The 18,033-nt window shown below is 48.3% G+C and overlaps 1 protein-coding gene across 3 annotated transcripts in view; it reads right to left on the reverse strand.

The window, feature by feature from the left end:
* Positions 1–11,466: 11,466 nt before the first annotated feature.
* WNK2 (WNK lysine deficient protein kinase 2) overlaps positions 11,467–18,033 on the reverse strand; it is a 119,520-nt gene continuing 112,953 nt past the window's right edge. For all 3 annotated transcript variants that reach the window (XM_085073158.1, XM_085073157.1, XM_085073154.1), the window contains one exon: positions 11,467–12,625. In XM_085073158.1, coding sequence (XP_084929284.1) covers positions 12,518–12,625 — 108 coding nt within the window. In that variant the 3' untranslated portion in view covers positions 11,467–12,517. The remainder of the gene's footprint in view (positions 12,626–18,033) is intronic.

The raw sequence follows: 18,033 nt of genomic DNA on the forward strand, positions 1-18,033 counted from the left end.
GCAGGGCCCCCTCTTTCCACTGGGTCTCCCACAAGATCACAGCTTCCTGCAGGCATCCACCTGCTCTGGCATGGGCACCTCCCCACGGGCTGCGTGTGGATCTCTGAATACCCTGTGGACCCCATGGGCTGCAGAGGCACAGCTACTTCGCCATGGTCTTCACCATGGCCTGAAGAGGAATCTCAGCTCTGGTGCCTGGAGCACCTCCTCCCCCTCCTTCTTCACTGACTTTGGTGTCTCCGTGTTGTTCCCTCACATGTTCTCACCTCCTCCTCCTTCTCTGGCTAGAAAAAACTGCGTCTGCACTTCGTTTTGATTTCTTCTTAAATTCGTTACCACAGAGGCATTACTAACATCTCTAATTGGCTCAGGCTCGGCCAGCAGCATGCCCACCATCTTCAGAGCCATCAGGGATTGGCTCTGCTGGACATGGTGGAAACTTCCAGCATCTTCTCACAAGGGCCATCTTTATGGCACCCCACCCCCCGCCACTAACAAAAAGCAGGCCAAGCAAAACCAATACAAACTGGTAGCATTAAGAAATGTTTCTACCTATACCTTAAAGAAAGGATGTGGACTCCCTTTACGCTTGTTAAGATAGGGATTTATTAAATTTAGAATGCTGGGCACTAAGCTTTAAAAAACTGTTTTCAGGTGGCTGAGCTTACACCAGATCTTAGTTTAAAATTAGGAAAATTAACAATAAAAATAAAGGCAGTAATATGCTTCTTAGTTAAACTAACTTTCAAAGCAAAAGGCAGCACTGGAAATTTTACTCCTGAGACATAAAGTATTTTCTATTTTCATGACAATAAACAGCCAGGAGTCAGCTCAGTGGCTGGAGGTTCTGATGGTCTTTTAGCAGAGCATCTCCCAGGAGAGAGGGTCAGATGGACGAGGCAGCAAATCCATGAATGATTCACAAGGTACAGCTGTGGCTGGGTTCCTGACCTGAGAGATGGAATCCAGTTCTGCTAATAAATGGAGAAAGCAGCATTTGTGGAATGAGGTGACACTTTGCAAGTACAAGGGGAGCTGTAGGAGCACTGCTTTCCTAAATTAAAGTGGAAAACAATGGTTTTTCTTAAGTTACCTAGTAAAGCCTCTTTTGAAGAGCACTTCAAGAGCTGTCAAATTAAAGAGCTGTCAAATGCAGCAACTGAGGCAGCCAACAGTGGCTTGTGGCTCCGTGCTGTGGCATGAACACCCTGCTCTGGGTTAGACCTGGTGATTTGTGTGGGATCTCCATGGTTAGTCCACATGAATCCAGCTGTACTGCTCCAGCTGCAAGCCTTGGCCTTCAGGAAAGCTGCCCTGGCATCACAACATGGAGACCCCCAGCCATGCTGCACGGTGCTTCCCTGGGCATCCTGGTGGTCCCAGTATCAGAGCAATGGGCAGTCAGCAGCTCCTGGTGTTCCCACAGCTGCATATGGGGCCTCCCAACAGCATCACACCTGACATCCCACTGGCAGCAGGATGCACCCTGTCTGCCCTCAGCACTCAGGAGCAGCCACTGTGGGGCCAGAGCACAGATTTTGCTGATGTTCATAACCACACTGTCTCCCAGGGCAGCTTTGGGGACCTTGTGCTCTCTCTGGTTGGGGCCACCTGCATCCACCTCAGCTGGAGAGGGACAGGGAAAGGGCAGGAAGCAGGGCACACCACTGGCACACCTCTCTGGCAGTGGCAGAGAGGGTGTGATCATGGGGGTCCCCCCCATCAATCCCCAGCGACAATGTCCCTGCTGCTACGCAAAAGAAATTTCTGCCTCCTCAAAGCAGTGAGCAGCAAGCATGGAGACAGATTTTCCCTCTCTGGTTTAGCAGCCAGCACTGCTTCCTGGGCTAAGCAGGAAGGAGCCTCTGTTGTTACTGCAAATAATTTTCCTTCAAGTGCTGTCAAATTCCTTATTTACTTGGCAGCCGCCCAGTGCCACCTTCTCTGCTCTCACCAGCACCTCTTGGCCTTAATACCCACACACGATGGCTCTGCTCCCCTTTTGTCCCTCTCTGGGATGCCACAGGACACCTGAGGGGCAGGCATTTGGAGCTGTGGTGGAAGAGAAGTTGATTCTGAAGATTAACAAGCATCACTGCAGATTCACCATCTCTCCTAGACTCATTGTCCTGGGAGCTATCCTTAGTTTTCTTTTCCATATGTGAAGAATAATTAGAAAATCAAATCCTGCCAGAGCAATAGGTAATGATGCAAAACACTGGAATAAGTCAGTTGGAGTGGTGGCACAGCAAGCTGCCTCTGAACCTCAAACCCAAGCATCCCAACTGGTGTTCTGCTGCACTCAAACCCCAGAGAAGGTGAGGTAGAGGGATGGACCACTAGGAGCAGAGAGAAATGTCTTTGCAGGCCCAAGTTGTATAAGAACTGGGGAGTTTTCAGCTTGTGTGGAAAAGGGAAGTTACGTGGTCCCCAGGCAGTTCCTTGGCCCCCTCATTTCAATAGGGTGTAGCTCCCCAGAGGCCCACTACCCTCCTGGAGCAGCAGAGCCCCTTCAGCTGCTGGACCCTGAGGTCAGTGGAAACAAGGGGCAGTGAACAGACATCTGACAGTACTGGACAGACAGGGACCCTGAGCACCCTCCCACCCTCCCACACCCTCCCTTTTCTGTGGTAGCATGGACACTGAGCTGGCCACGGCCAACAGCTCCACGTGGGACAGGAGTGCAAATTACAGCTCCCTTTGTACCCTGAGAGGATCCAATGGCACCTGTACCTCCTCCATCGCTACTCCCCTTCATGGGAGGGAGGTGACGGGCTGCACTGCCATAGCTGGATGACAGAGTGAGTGTGTGCCCCAGGAAGACATCACAGCAACACTCAGACAAGTGTAAGAGGATTGTAGGGTCCCTGTGTGGTTTTGCTTTGTGCGTGAGCTGAGAAGTGAGCAGGACACCAAGTGGGGACACCAAATCTCCCAAACCCTTTCCTGACAGTGGCCAACACCGGCACCACCACTGCCACCTCACACAGACGGCAGGGTTCCTTCCATTGCTCCTGGGGCTCACACAGAGCCTCTGCTTATATTAAGTTTTAATAAAAAATGAGCCTGTGTGTCACTGTGCAGCTGACCTCCTCCTGGCCAGAGGAAGTGTTCTGTCCTCCAGCTGCAGCTGGTACCATGTGGGGGTTGTCCCTCTCCATCATCCCATACTCCTGTGGTGGGGGCAGGAGTGAGGAGCTCTGCTGAGATCGTGCCCCAGGTATTTTGCCACCATTGTTTCTTTACCCGGTAATGCATAAACTCAGAAACTAAACACAGTGACTGGGTTCCTGCCCTGAGTAAAGCAATGATAAGGAATGCAGGGCAGCTGCAACACACTGGCTCCCAGCCTCAACAGTCAAAAGACATTTTCCAGAGACCTTTTCAATTTTGTGAGGTTTCTGGGCAATTAAATAATCATTGAATTTTGCTTGGTCTTAAGATACAAAACTCAGTCAAGGAGGTGAAATTGAGTCAGATTGGATATTTTGGAGGACAGCAGGAATCAGGTCTATCTGATCCCGCGTATTAGAAAAACAAGGCGCAGGGAACAGACTGCTGCTTTCAGTTGACTTAATTAGTTTATACACTGAAACTATGAATAAAGGGGCTGTGCAGTGCTCTGGCTTCAGTAGTAACCCCGCAGCCATGACAACAGCAAAGCATTGCTGATCACCATGACAAAGAACCAAGAGGGCTGCTGCCACAGAAAGCCAACTCCGGCCCATCAGGAATTTGGTGTGGGGGAAAAACCCACCCCAAAAAACCCACCCTGCCACTGCTGTACTTAATGCGCTAGTTCTAGTCCTGTGTAAAAATCAGTATTTGGGAACAAGTTTGGACAACTAACACATGTCCACATTGTTTCATGACCTGCTGGTAACAGCAATAGCTTGTGAAGTCAGAATGTAACACAGGGGTTTTTTAAGAAATAGAGATTTGAATAGTTACAGGCCAGTAACAGGGTGCTGTCCCTGCCTGTGCCCCTGCCTGCCCCTGCCTCCCAGCCTGGCCTGGCTCAGGGGAATTCTCCAGGCTCCAGACCATATCTAGAGGATTTTGTTCTAGATCTGATTAAAAAGGACAATAGAAAAATTCCATGTTTGCTCCCAGCCCATCCTTCTGGTTCACTCCCTGGTAAGAGACAGCCTCAGCAATGAGTTGGCAGCCACAGGAATGACACTGTTGCAGGGTGTACAGACATGCATCTCAGCTCAGAGCACCCTCTTTTCTGCCCTAAAGCCCCCATCGAGCAGCCCCAGGTCCCAGAGGTCCTTTCCATAGGGTGAGCACAGCCCTTTGGTATGCTCCATCTTTGCAGAACAGGGAGCAGAGGAAAGAGAAAAGGGGGGTGCTTTGCTTTTCCATCTGGAAAACATCATCTCAGACTGTCCCTCCACCGTGGTCCAGCAGTGACCCCTGGTCCCACTGAGCCCCCCACCCTCTCGCCCACTGGTGGCCAGCACAGCCCCACCTGCCCTGCACAAGGCCATCACTCATTGGGAATCCAAGTTTGTCACCGTAGCCTGAGCTCCTGATGCTGAGCACAGCAATAAGTTCACCCAGACAGATTAAATAAAGAAAATAAACACTGCTGTGAGAAAAACATGAAATTGAGGCATTTTCCCAATAAGACCAACTCTGCATACCTGTGGATATGGATAAAGCACCCAGGGAAAGGAGGTAACTAAAAGCATCTCAGAGCTTATTAAAAAGTGGTGCAGAGCCAAGCCTGGCTCCACGAGAGTCCCACACCTCCAGGATAGGGGGCATGGCCTCACTCTGGACACTTCAAATTCAGCTGGAGCTGGACACAGGAAATCTGCTCATTGTGTCAGCTCAAGCTGAAGTAGAGCATTTGGGTTTGCTTTGCAGCAACTGCATTTTCACATGGATAAACCATCCAGGCAGACAATTTCTGAACAATTTTCTTTGTCTGCTTTTGTAACAAGAGGTGGTAGAAAACAGTGAAAAATAATCACACAGTCACAGAATGGTTGGAAGTGACCTTAAAGCTCTTCTAATTCCAACTCACTGCCATGGGCCAGGACACCTTCTAGCAGGTGGAAGGAAATGGAAGAAAAAGGACAAATAAGTGTCTCCAAGTGCTGAACTCTACAAGATGCATATCCCTTTACTTGTCTTTACTCATCAGTAAACAAAAATATTTTTCTTTCTGCATTGCTAATTACCAGCTTCTTTGTATCGTCTCTCAGTGTTGAATACATATAAAATAAATACAGAAATATGCTCCTAGAATCCTACTGCAAGAACAAACATGACATTGCCAGTGATTTTCAGGGTGTTCATCACTTCACAGATGTGAGAGCAAACCCACAGGGAGGGTGCTGAGAGGAGGGTGTCTCCTTCCAGACACCTTCTCCCATCCCTGCATCACCAGCCAGTGCTGGGCATGATACAGAAGGTTCATTCTGCCACCAATAGGCAGCACAGCAGTGCTGGGCTCCACTGACAGCAATGTATGGTGTTTTTTTAAAAAACAATGCATGCTCTGGTTTAACAAGGATAACAAACTCAGGTTACCTTCAAAAGTCCCCCCCAACCAAAAGGTTTAGGGCTACAAACCAGCCCTCTCTGTCGTGGTTTGACCCTGGCCAAATGCCAGGGACCTGCAGCTTCTGCTCTCTCTCTGCTCTCTCCTGTCGAAGCTGTTCAGAGGAGAGGGGAAAAAACCTGTTAAACATGTGTTAAACCAGACTCATGAGTTGAGATAAAGCCCTGGTGGGAGGACACACTGAGAAAGGGCAAAACAAGCTGAAAACTTAAATTTGCAAAGTGATTTATTAACCTAACAGAGTCGGAGGATAAATGAGAAGTAAAATGAAGCTCTTAAGACACAGTATTCTTCACTCACCCCCCTCCCTCCTTCTAACCAACAGCTTGGGGGGGGGGGCGGGGGCAGGGTAAAGGGTTTTTTCTTAGTCCATTCATCACCACAATTCAAACACTGTTTCTCTGCTCACCCCCCTCCCTCTTTCCAACGAACAGCATGGGGCAGGAGGGGGGCAGGGTAAGGGGATTTTTCTCTGGTCAGTCCATCAGGGAGAGGGGTCCTCTACTTAGCCATGGGGTCCCTCCCACGAGAGGCAGTCCTCTGGGAACTTCTTTGGTGTGGGTCCGATCTCAGAGCAACATCCCGCCTGAATTCTCCTGCAACAGGAGTCCTCTTGTCCATAGGGTGCAGACTCTCCCGAGCTGAGGCCAGGCTGCTTCCAACCCAGGAGCAAGGCCTTTCTCTCTTTTGCAAGGCCTTTGCAGTTTTAACTCTTTAGATGAGACTCCAACTGGATCACAGCTTCTTCCAGGCATCCACCTGCTCCTCTGGCATGGGCTGTGGGTTAATTTCTGCATCCTTGTGGACTCCATGGGCTGCAGGGGAACTTCCTGCTCCCCCATGGCCTTCACCACAGCTAGCAGAGGATTTTCAGCTCTGGCGCCTAGAACACCTCCTGCCCCACCTTCTTCACTCACCTCAGTGTCTCCATGCTGTTCTCTCCTCACATATTTTCACCTTCTTCTCCTCTAGCTGAAAAGAAGTGTGTGCTCACATTGTTTTGATTTTTTCTTAAATATGTTTTCACAGAGGCATAGCTAACATCTCTAATTGGCCCAGGCTTGGCCAGCAGCATGTCCATCACTTTCAGAGCCATCAGAGATTGGCTCTACTGGACTTGGTGAAAAACTTCCAGAACCTTCTCATAGGGGCCATCTTTGTACCCCTCCCCACTCACTAGAAAAAACTGGGCTAAGCAAAATTAACTCATGAACACAGGGTTGTGTTTTCTTCCAGCCCTTCAACCACTTCTTCAGGCCTACCACAACAGCTTTTAAAGGGCTTAAATTTCTCTTAGATGCTAAAGATACCTTGCTGATGTTCTGGGCTAAGCAAAACTAACACACTCTCCCAAAGCACATACACACCACTGAGTCCAGCAGCTCATGTGCCATCAGCAAATATTTGAGAATGATGTTGCCACGTTTGACATTTTTAACTGACTCCCCATTTCCATGACTGTGTTACAAGCCCCTGGCATCCTCGTTAAACATCCAGCAGCCGCAAACATCTCCTTATGTCCCCAAGTGTCAAATCAGTCTCTCACCAAATTTATTTCTTCTTTTGCTTTCCAGATATTCTCCTGTTCAGACCACTAAAGCACTGAGAAACTGCACAGAAAATAAAGCATTTAAACATTCTCCAAGGTCTTACAGAAACTGTCCAAATCCAGAGGATTTGAAACCTTTCCAGTCTTCCCCACCCCTCAAAATCAGCAGCCACCCATACACATCACTGTTTCAAGAGCCCCTGAAGTCACAGAGAACTAAATTGCACTTTCAACATTTGCAGGGATTTCCTTCCATTGCCACAATGGTTTTTTCATTGGTCAAATTAAAATGTCTTTCTTTCCAAACACACATACATATTCTAATGTATCAAGTGATTTTACTTACTACTCCAATAATAACAAAAACTCTTCTGTTCCTTAGGAAAAAAAAGTAAGATTCTTCCATAAACATTAATGCTCTTTGTAGCAGATCTTGACCAAAATAATCCCTTTCTCCCCTGTAAGTTCCTCCATTCTTCCTTTTGCCAGCTGTCACAAACCCCAGCGCTCATGTCCCTGCTTCTCCAGTGGGGAGGCTGGGATGGAACATTGGGACCACAGAATCCTAAAATGGTTTGGGCTGGAAGCGACTTTACAAGCCATCCTGTTCCAACTCCCCCTGCCCTGGGCAGGGACACCTTCCACTCTCCCAGGTTCCTCCAAGCCCCAATGTCCAGCCTGGCTTTCAACACTTCCAGGGATACAGGGACAGCCACAGCTGCTCTGGGATTCAGTGGGAGGTCTCCATGCAAAGGGGCTGCCTCATCCTTCCACTCACCCAGAGCTGACACAGTTCTTCTTTCAGCTTTTTAAGTCCAGATTTTCCTAAGCACATCCCAAGTATCTGTTTGGCAGGGGGCTCTGCCAGCAACTGCAGAGCAGACACTGAGACACAACAGCAGCCTGAGAGCACAGAAATGAGTTTAGGACACTTCAGCCTGGTTCCTAAATTCCTGTTATGATTCTAGAACAGTGCCCAAGCCATGGAGAGCAACGTCACTGTTGCAGCCAGATGTGTCAAGTGTGACCCCTGTGACAGAGATGCCCAACTGCACCATGGGCCTGGCTAAAGCCAGGAGGCTCTGCATCCAGCCCCACTCGCCTTGGGAATAACATGTTACAGAGTGATCGAAAATCCATTGAGTGGATCAGGATTTAATGACACACAGACTAAAATCTCACCTTTGCTTCCAACCCGCTGTGGCATTAGCACTGGGGCTTTGCTCATAGTGTCCAGAGACAAGTTTAAGTGCTCTATCCCCAAAATACTGCAATCAGGGAACACTGAGTATTTGTTCTCCATTGTATGAGAGGATCTGGGAAGAATCTGATTGATCAACCTCATCATTGGTTTGGATTCCTTTGGCAGAGCACAGAGGTTGTTAGCCATGCTTGGGCAGTCTTGGGGAAGCCTCGGTTTTCCACTCATTCAGCCCCCAAAGCTGGGTTGTCTTGGGTTTGTGGGCTGTTTGGGGGTTTAGGAGCCCCCAAATTCACCATTTTGTCTCAGGGAAGAGACAGGAAAGCATCCCATCCCAGGCAGTTACAACTGAGCCTGTGAAGCAACAGGCTCACAAACACTTCACTATTACTAACTAGCTCTTCCTCTGTCTCTAGTAGAAGCTGGAGGGGTGGCCAATAATTCAGACTTTTTCCTGGAGGATTACACACTGATTAATAGATCACAGAAAATTTTGCAGCTGAGGCCTGACCCTGAGGAAATTCCCAAGGACAGTTTGAAGGTATAAAGGTGCCCCAGAACAACAACAAAGAAAATTTCTGACAATTATCCCAAGAGTTCAGTTGCTTCCCATCCACATCTTGGGGATGGAAGAACTTGGGAGAACTCTAGGAGTCAGTCTACAATTCAGCTAAAGAGAAGCTGGGTTTTATCTTAACAACTCTCTCTAAGCCTTGTAACCGTTACACTGCCAGCAGCCCTGGACTGTGTAACTAGATGACCTCTCAAAGATCCCTTCCAACTCAATCTGTTCTATGTTTCTACTTTTCTATGATTACAATGAGTTGTTTTTTTCTTTTTCCTTATGCATTTTTTTAATATTCTAAGTAATTTCAGAATGACCAACCAGCAATAAGGAGTTCTATTCTTAAAGGCATGCTTGTTGTCGAACCAAATGTGCCAGATTTTGTAACACCCAGCACTCAAAATGCAACATTTTTTGGTTTTTTATCTTTTCAGGAGGTGGCACAGGCCTGTATGAATTGCAACAACTCACGGGCAGCATGGAGTATTTTTCAGGGCTCTGCATCAGTTGGAGACCTCCCAAGCAGCAGCAGTGTTGGTAGAGGACCCTTCCAGGCTTGCCATGAGCTGGAGCTGAGTATCAACAGTGGTGGCAGCTCCACAAGGGACGAGCACCAAGGGGACAAGTGAGTGACACTGCCCAGAAAGCTGCGACAGCTGCGGCACCAGGGTTGTCACTCTGGGAGGACAATATACAGGAGGTGTTCAGAGGAAGCAGAGGGACTGCTGGCAGCTCCAAGCAGAGGGATGGGGCTGGAGATGTCACCAAAGCCTGGAGATACTGATGTGGGGCTGCTCCAGGTGGCCCTTGAGGAGCACCAGCATCTCAGTTAGCCAGTGAGCACAAGACACACAGCGAGCCCAGCTCATCCCCCTGGGGAAGAAATCAAAGTTCATGTCACTAAGAGGAGGCTGAAATCAATTCCCACAGGGGCAAACCCATGGGGTTCTGTCACAGTAGGAGCGGGGAGGTGGGCAGGGTTGTCCCCCCCAGTCCTGTCCCAGGCCCCATTGCACAGAGCCCAGTGCAGGTGTGACCCCCAAACAAGTATGTCCAGCCTCCATGCAAGAGAGCCTAGATGGAAGCAGGGACCAAGCATCACATTTCAGAGGCAAGTTAGCTCAGCTATTTGCACTCCTGCCTTTCACTCTTCAGTGTTAGGTCAAACATGGCCCCCACTCTCCTGCTCAGGCTTCTGATTGTGGCCAGTAAAAAATACTGACTAAACTCTAAACCCAAGCATGAGCTTGCCACCAGGCTGAGAGGAGGATCTTCATTTCTGTGCTGTAAGGAGAGGAACTGGGAACTGCAGGGAGTGGGGAAAAGCCTCAAAGTTCAGCTCTTCCTCTGCAAGATCCTAGAATGGTTTGGATTGGAAGGGACCTTAAAGCTCATCCAGTTCCACTTCCCTGCCATGAACAGAGACACTTTCCATGGACCAGGTTGCGCCAAATCCTGTCCAACCTGGCCTTGGACACTTCCAGGGTTGGGACAGCCACAGCTTCTCTGGGCCAGGGCCTCACCACCCTCACAGGGAACAATTTCTTCCTAACATCTAATCTTAATCTTTCCTTTTTTTGGTTTAAACCCATTCCCCCTCACTGAATCACAGGATGAATTGGAGAATCCCATTCAGCAGTTCATCCCAGAGGATCTCAAGGACCCTCAGCAGCTCTAAACTATCGAACAAGCAGCAAACACTTGGGTACCCTCCAAGATGGAGCAGCCATTCTCAGGAGACATTATTGAAAGCCAGGTGGGCTGGGCAGACCTGGGGAGCAGCCACCAGCCAGGGCTTGCCGCAGCTTCCACTCCTGACCTTTAATCCTGATACTAACCCTTATTTTTAACCTGAATATTAATAGAATATTTATAAAATGCTTATCTGGAGTCAGAGGCCCCTTGGTTCCCTGCAACTGTGGAGGAGCTCGAGGGTCTGCAGGAGCAGAGAAGAGGTTTGGAATGACTGATGAAGGAAGATCTGGACACCAGGAGACCCTGCAAGGGATTTCCCTGGAGAAAAACATCTTTTAAACTTGAGGATAAACTCTCAGGTGAGGGCACAGTGCTTTGTTTCTGTGATCACTGGAATAGTGGCTCATCCCTGGAGAAGCACATCGGGGACAAAACACCCCTGTCCCCCCACCCAGCGCACTGCCGTGTGGGACTGGCTGGCTGCAGTCACAGCCACAGAAAAGAGAACAGCCAAAAATGAAACAGGTGCAGCCCTTGCCTGGATCCCCCTTCTCCCACCCTTTAGGGAAGGGACATAGGTTTGGTCCCTCCTGTGAGCAGAGAAGGCCAAGGCCAGTAACTATTTAGCTTTTACCACTTACCCAGTCCCTGCTCCTGTGCAGGTGATCCATCCCATTTCCTCAGAAAAGGACAGGGCAGGAGGCACCCCGCAGAAGCAGAAAATTAACATAAATATGTATATTTTGGCCCTGGGGCTTCAAAAAGCTGAATTAACCAAGTGTTTGAATGGTTCTGGAGCTTCACACATACCTCCACCTGCCCCTCCTCACCCCTGCTGGTGGGCAGGAGGTGCTGAGGTGGAAAGGAAATAGAGAACAACAGCATCAAAATAAGATTTATTATTTAGAACCAAGATTTGGAAGAGACAGACATGGCAGATAACAACGAAAAAGAACACCAGGCTCCAGCTGCGACGGAGGGTGGTACCACAAGGCTGATGGGCAGGTGGAAGTTCCTATGGCTCTGGTATCAAAAACAAGAGTGAGAGGGTGAGAACAGCCTGGGCTGGGAATGCAGGAGGAGCAAGGGAGGCCCCTGGGTGCAGAGACTTGGGGACCCAGATGTAACAGCAGGAGCAGCATTTTCCCACTCCTTAGGACAATGCTAACCCAGCTTTCTGAAAACCAGGTGAGTAGTCCTTTGATAAATGATTGCTCGTGAGATTATTGCTACGAACTACTCTGTCCATCACCTCAATCCAGGAAACAGCTGAAACCCACTGCCAGTGAACCCAGAGAATGAAACCCCCACTGCATCAGTTTAGATCACTGAAGGCACTTTAGAGTCTTAAAAATGGCTCCAATTACCCACTCATCTGTGGAAGAATTTCAGTCTTACATTTAAAATCAGCAGTGACTTGAGACTGTATTTAAGTCTGGCAAGAAATTGTGGCCGGTATATGAGAAAAAGAGAGAGGTAAAAAGGGAAGTGACAAGCAGACTCATTCTCCAGAGCAGGATCCAGAGGTTTTTTTACTTGATTTAAGTGGATTAAAAATAGAATCTCATCTTTAAAAAAGAACACTGAGAAATCTAATGGAACTGGTACTTATCTTTCTTGTATGCATGCCAAGTTTATCACTTGGAAAATTGCTTAAATGACAATTAACTGTGTGAAACAAAAAGCATTTGAAGGAGTGCCTCCCCCTCTTCCTTCTCGTCCCTCTTCTCCATCTGCTGCTCATGGAAACCTGGCTCACAACAGAAGGGAACAATTTGGAACAAAATCCTTTTCCCCCAAAATAATTATCCTTTATTTTTTATTGCATAACATTTTTGTATTTCCAACTATAAATAAAAAAATGATTAGAAAGAAGTTACAAAATTGTGTCGAATGGACCAGAATGGCGCAGAATTCCTCACACATGATAAATCACTTCCTATCTTCCTCTTCCTCCTCCTTAGCCGTGGTGGGGCCTCGCGCTTGGCACTGTAGCTGAGGGGGCCATGTGTCAGTCGCTGACGGTCTCCTTTTCAGAATCTAAAAGAAAAAAATCCATATATGGATTTCACATCTAGGAAAACCCAAACCAAACCCAAGAGGGCCATGTGAGCTGGGGGACCCCAAGTGTGTGGGAGGTGCTGCTGCTAGAGCACGCCCCAGGTACCACAAGGAAACAGACAGACATGGGCTGTTGTGCTGAGAGCTCAGGTGTATAAATACATTTCTTTTGGTGGCAGAACCTCAGCACCTCACAGGGTCCTCAGACCAGATTCCTGTGGGGGAAGAGCCAGGCTCCCAGGAGGCAGGGGTGGAAAAAGCCAGCAGAGACACCCAACATTTGGCTCAGTTTATTGGGACCCTGTCGCTGAGGGAGGAGGGGAGATGGATGTGACGCTGTGTGGAGGTGTCAGAGGGATGTTGGGATTGCCAGGGCAGGTCGTGGCACCAGCTAGTTCCCCACGCCTGCAGGCTTGGCTCCCTTGTCCGACGGAAATGGAGCTAAGCCTCGGATCACAGAATCATAGAATGGTTTGGGTAGGAAGTGACCTCCTTGCACCTGGGCCACAGGGATGCCATGCCCCAGCCAGGCAGAGATGGATCCATCTGCCTGCCACAGAAGCCAACCACAGGGCAAGATGCTTAGGCAGACATGGAAGGGCACAGCAATGACAGAACCAGGATAAAAGGCAAGGAAGGTGCTGAGAGCAGCACATCACTGCAGCAGCAGCAGCACAGGGTGTCACCTCACATCTCCCCAGACTGCAGCACATGCCTGCTACACACACTGGCTGGGGACATGCTCAGGGAGACATGGGACATGCACCCCAGACATTGCTCCACAGACAGACACATGCACACTGCTGTGGAATGGCGGCCACAGACAGGTCTGACAGAGTAGATGGCTTTGGGATGAGCTCAGAACACATGCAGGGAGTCCCTGGAGCAGCAGGGAAGGCAGAGGACATTGGGGGATAGCGCACAGTGCAGATGCTGCCTGGATCTGGCACAGCTCCTGCTGAGTCTCTGTGGTTTGAGCTTTGCGTTTGTTAAACACAACCCCAACTTTCTCCCTCCTGTGTTCCCTGCTCTGCCTGTTCATGGGAAGAATTGACTTTTAAGGGAAAGAAAATCTTGTCTTGCTCGTAATTCCCCCCCAAGCTTCTGATCAACATCAGTTCAGAAGATCCACCTGGATCAACCCAACACCTGCTCACTATGGATAACCAGCATTTGGCACAGAGTTTGGTCCAGGAAAACAAGACAAAATTAACTGTCTCCAGGTAACCAGGAAACAACGTCTGGCAGCAGTGGGTCAGCCACAACACAGAGAGCAGAGCCAGATCCCGAGGCACTTGGCTCCTCCAACAAGCCCCCACAGGTGCTCAGCCACGGGCAACCTCCTCACTTGTTACTCCACAGTCAATCTGAGCTTTCCCAGGCTGACTGGGCCTCAGTGCTGGAGAGATCAGGGAACGCAGTCACACCCAGGGTTTGCACGGTGACAGGCAGAACAAGGGCAAAAGGCAATCATGGCACATCTTGTAGCTGCTGCCTAATGGTGACAAAGACACTAGATTCCGTCTCTCTAGTCTGCTAAATGAACTAGAAATGCTGAGGAAGTTTTTACCTTATTTGCAAAGTCATTGAATAAAACAACACAAGTGTAAATACTTTTTGGGGCTATTTTATGTCAGACCTGCAGAACCCCCATTTGAAAAGCACTGGCAGCTGTTTATTTCTTTCTAAATCTCCTAAATTTTTACAAGGTTTCAGAGCCCTGAATACCTCACAAAAACTGTAACAGGCACAAAGAAGTCCCCTGAAAAGCTCTCACCACGCCCAGCTCCTCGAAAGCCACATTGCCATAGCTGGCATTCAAGTGGTACCTCAATAATGAAAGGCAAAGTGTAGGGATGTGCCCCTTTCTGAGGGGAAAAAACAGTCCTAACTTTTCCCTCTGCCTTGTGACTACAACATGCTCAATATTCACTATGCATTCATCCTGTTGCACAAAGAAATTAATCCAAGTGGTCCTTGCTGACCAGACTTAGAAAAACCAAGAGTTTCTCACATGAATTTCACTATTGTAACATATACTTCATCAAATCATAGGGCATTGTCTATGAACAGCTTCTCCACAGTGACCAAGTGAACCTTAAATCTTCCTGAGGCTTTGTGCGTCAGACTGATGGCTCAACCCATGCAGACCCTAAACTCCTCATAAGAAAATTATTTCAAGGGAAAAATTTATAATCAAATATAGATCCAAGGATATGCAGCAATAGCCTTGATAGCACACTACAACTACCCCTGAGAAGGGAGCAGAGAGGACCACATCATTCCCAACTGATGCCACTTCCCGGTCCAAGCCTGACTTCCAGCTGAATTAGGTGAAAGTGATCTCTGTGCTGACACAGCCAATGTCAGCAGTGCAACACACCCAAACCCCTCTGAGCAACAAATGCCTTCATAAAGCAGAATTTGTAACCTGACAGCTCCTAAAATCCATCTCATTACATTGCACTTCTGGAGCTCAGCTGCATTAATAAAAGCAGCAGCATGGTCAGGGCTGGAGCATCTCTGTCCTGCTGAATCCATAGGGATCACTCCACAGCCTTCAGTGTTGCTGCTGCCAAAAGGCACCAACACATGTGAGTCATGACAAAATTCCCATCAGATCAACAAACTGGTTTATTTCTGGGGTATACAGACAGGAAAACAACTGTCAGGGACAAAACAGTAACAGAGATCAGCACATCAGACAACTCCACTGAAGCTGAGTCTGCCCAAACACCAGCCAGGCATAGCCTGACACCACAGATCACTGAGGTGCTCCTCAAGGACTCAGTCCATGATAAATAACCATAACCAGAAATAACACACAATCATGGTTTTGCTGTTTTATAAATTCAATCTCATATCAGACATTCATCCATCCGTGACAACAAGAGCATGTGAGCTCCCTGTTTTCCACTCGGCAGAGAGACCATGCCCACACTTCACCACAGGGATCATGGGAAATTTGGGACAGAGGAGGGCAGACAAAGAACTGGAGAAGCCTAGGAGACCTTACTGGGATATTACACACAGTCAGGAACTATTTCATGGGCGACTTCTGTCTCCAAGCCAACACCTTCAACAGCATCCATGGAAAACAAGGGGGGAATTAGCTGGCAGCAAGGCAGAAAACAAGGCAAGTTTTTGCCATAATAGCTAATATTTGATGAGTGACATCGATCTCCAAAAGCCTTGAACCCTTTCCTTCATTGCAGCCAGGGTGGTGGGGGGAGTGGGGATGACAGGTAAAGCAGTACTGAAGTCACATAATTTCAGCAGGGGAACTTCTGCTTACAACTCACCAAAACCAGCTTCCAAGACATGTGTGAGGACAGATGTTTTTCCTGCTCAAACATGTGCAAACTGAATAAAATCAACATGGACCCACAAAGTGTCCATGGGGTTTCTGGATAAATTCTGAATGTTCCCAGACCTGACAGTAATGCACTGGGATCATGAAAAATGCTTGAAGGGAAAGAGGCAAAGCCAAGTTAAACTAATGATTCAAAGTATTAGTGATTTCCTTCCACCAACACCAAACAGCAAAACCTGCCACTGAATGAAGGAGCTGATTTCAGGAATTATGTCCCTTAGCACCCTGTTCCCCAACACAAGTGTCTCTGTAGGAGCACAGAGACTGCCACATCTCACCCATTCAGTCCCTTGTCTTGCCTTTGATCCCAGCTAATGTCAAGTAGTTCAGAGAAAAGTAGAAGGCAAGAATGGAGCAGTGTGGAGACAGCTATGAAGTAATGGTTAAGTAATCACAGAGTCCCAGAATGGTTTGAGTTGAAAGGGACCTTAAAGCTCATCCCTTCCCAACCCTTACCATGGGCAGGAACACCTTCCACTGTCCCAGGTTGCTCCAAGCCCCATCCAACCTGGTCTTAGACACTTCCAGGGATGGGCAGACACAGCTTCTCTGGGCAGCCTTTCCTCTTTAAATGAACTTCTTAAAGATTTTTTTTCTTTTTTAAAGGAATTTTAAAAATATTCCCTCTTGAAAGTTGTGGAATGGAGACCAGAGTTGAACAGGCAAACAAACTGCAAGGGCCAATGTTGCATCACTCTTTTGAGTGAAATCTGTGCCAGAGAGGTTGAATCCAGATTTGCAAAAGAGCCTTAAAAAACTCCAGTGTTTCTCTCTGCCATCTCCAGTGCCCAGCTTTGCATCCCTGTGGCAGATGAGGAGTGCTGGCAGCAGCAGCTCCTCTCCATGCCCAGTCTCACTCCAAGCAATCTGGGAATGCAGTGGGAAAAAGCAAGGATGAGGTTGTGCATTAAGATACTCCATTATGATATAAGGCAATCAGAAAGCCAAATTAATGGTACACAGGCAAATTATAATTACTTTCTCAACTTCCCAAACTGAAAACTTCAAAAGTTTCCCGTTACTGGGTGCATGGCTTGGGGAGGTTAAAACACTCTTTCAAGATTTGTATTAAATTTCTGTTACTGAAAGATTAAAAATTGGGGGATCTGGGGGCTTCCTCACTGAAACCTGGTATTTAAAACTGAGCATCTGTGCTGACTTCCCACACGTCCTTACAGCACAGTGCTGGCTGGGAATGCTGGGTGATGGCAGAACTACAGCACACACAGGCCTGGAACCAGCAAGGCCCGGAATTCTACCAGCAGGTTTGACCTATTTGCTGCACATTGAAGCAATATTCAGAGTCAGGAATAAAATGTCAGTTCTAGAATCTATTGCTGGGTAGTTTTCCCACTCTGATGGTGCAGCATAGACTCCTCAGGTCCTTCTCACTCCTTGGCTCATCTTTTGCTTAAGAAGTTGCTCCATTTACTTAATCTCATGTAATTTTTTTAACTGCCACTAAGGTCAAAGCATCTGTGACACAATCCTCACAACTGAGGGGAAAAAACCCATGGCTTGAAGTGAACAGCCAATAGAGCTGCAGCCAAGAGGCCACCAGGAAATTAAAAATCACAAACACAACAATGCCAGCAACACATTCTGAGCTGCTTCTTGGCCCCAGTGCAACAGGCAGGTGCACACCCACCAAGATCTGGAAACTGCATCCATGCCCTGCTCCCCAGCCACCCCCACCTCTGCCCAGGAGCACAGCCATGCAATGCAGCCACCGGCGGGGCAGGAGGGCACCAGCATGGACCGCAGACTTCCCAATGTACACAGCACATACAGCAAAGCCACACGGAGACAGAAGCAGGAGTGTCACACCTGCACACCCTTCTTTCATTTCTCCTGCAGCCTAACCCAACGATGGTGACTTCCAAGAGGGTGCTGGCAATGGGGCTGAGCTTCCTCACACTTAAATGATGCCAGAATCCTTCAAAAGGGCTTCCCTAGTGCTCAGCAGCTCAGGAGAGACACAGTTCATGGGCCTCTTTCCAACCCACGAAACTCA

This window comes from Lichenostomus cassidix, chromosome 12 (assembly GCF_008360975.1).
Source record: "Lichenostomus cassidix isolate B80296 chromosome 12, HeHo_3.0, whole genome shotgun sequence".
NCBI classification, from domain to species: Eukaryota; Metazoa; Chordata; class Aves; order Passeriformes; family Meliphagidae; genus Lichenostomus; species Lichenostomus cassidix.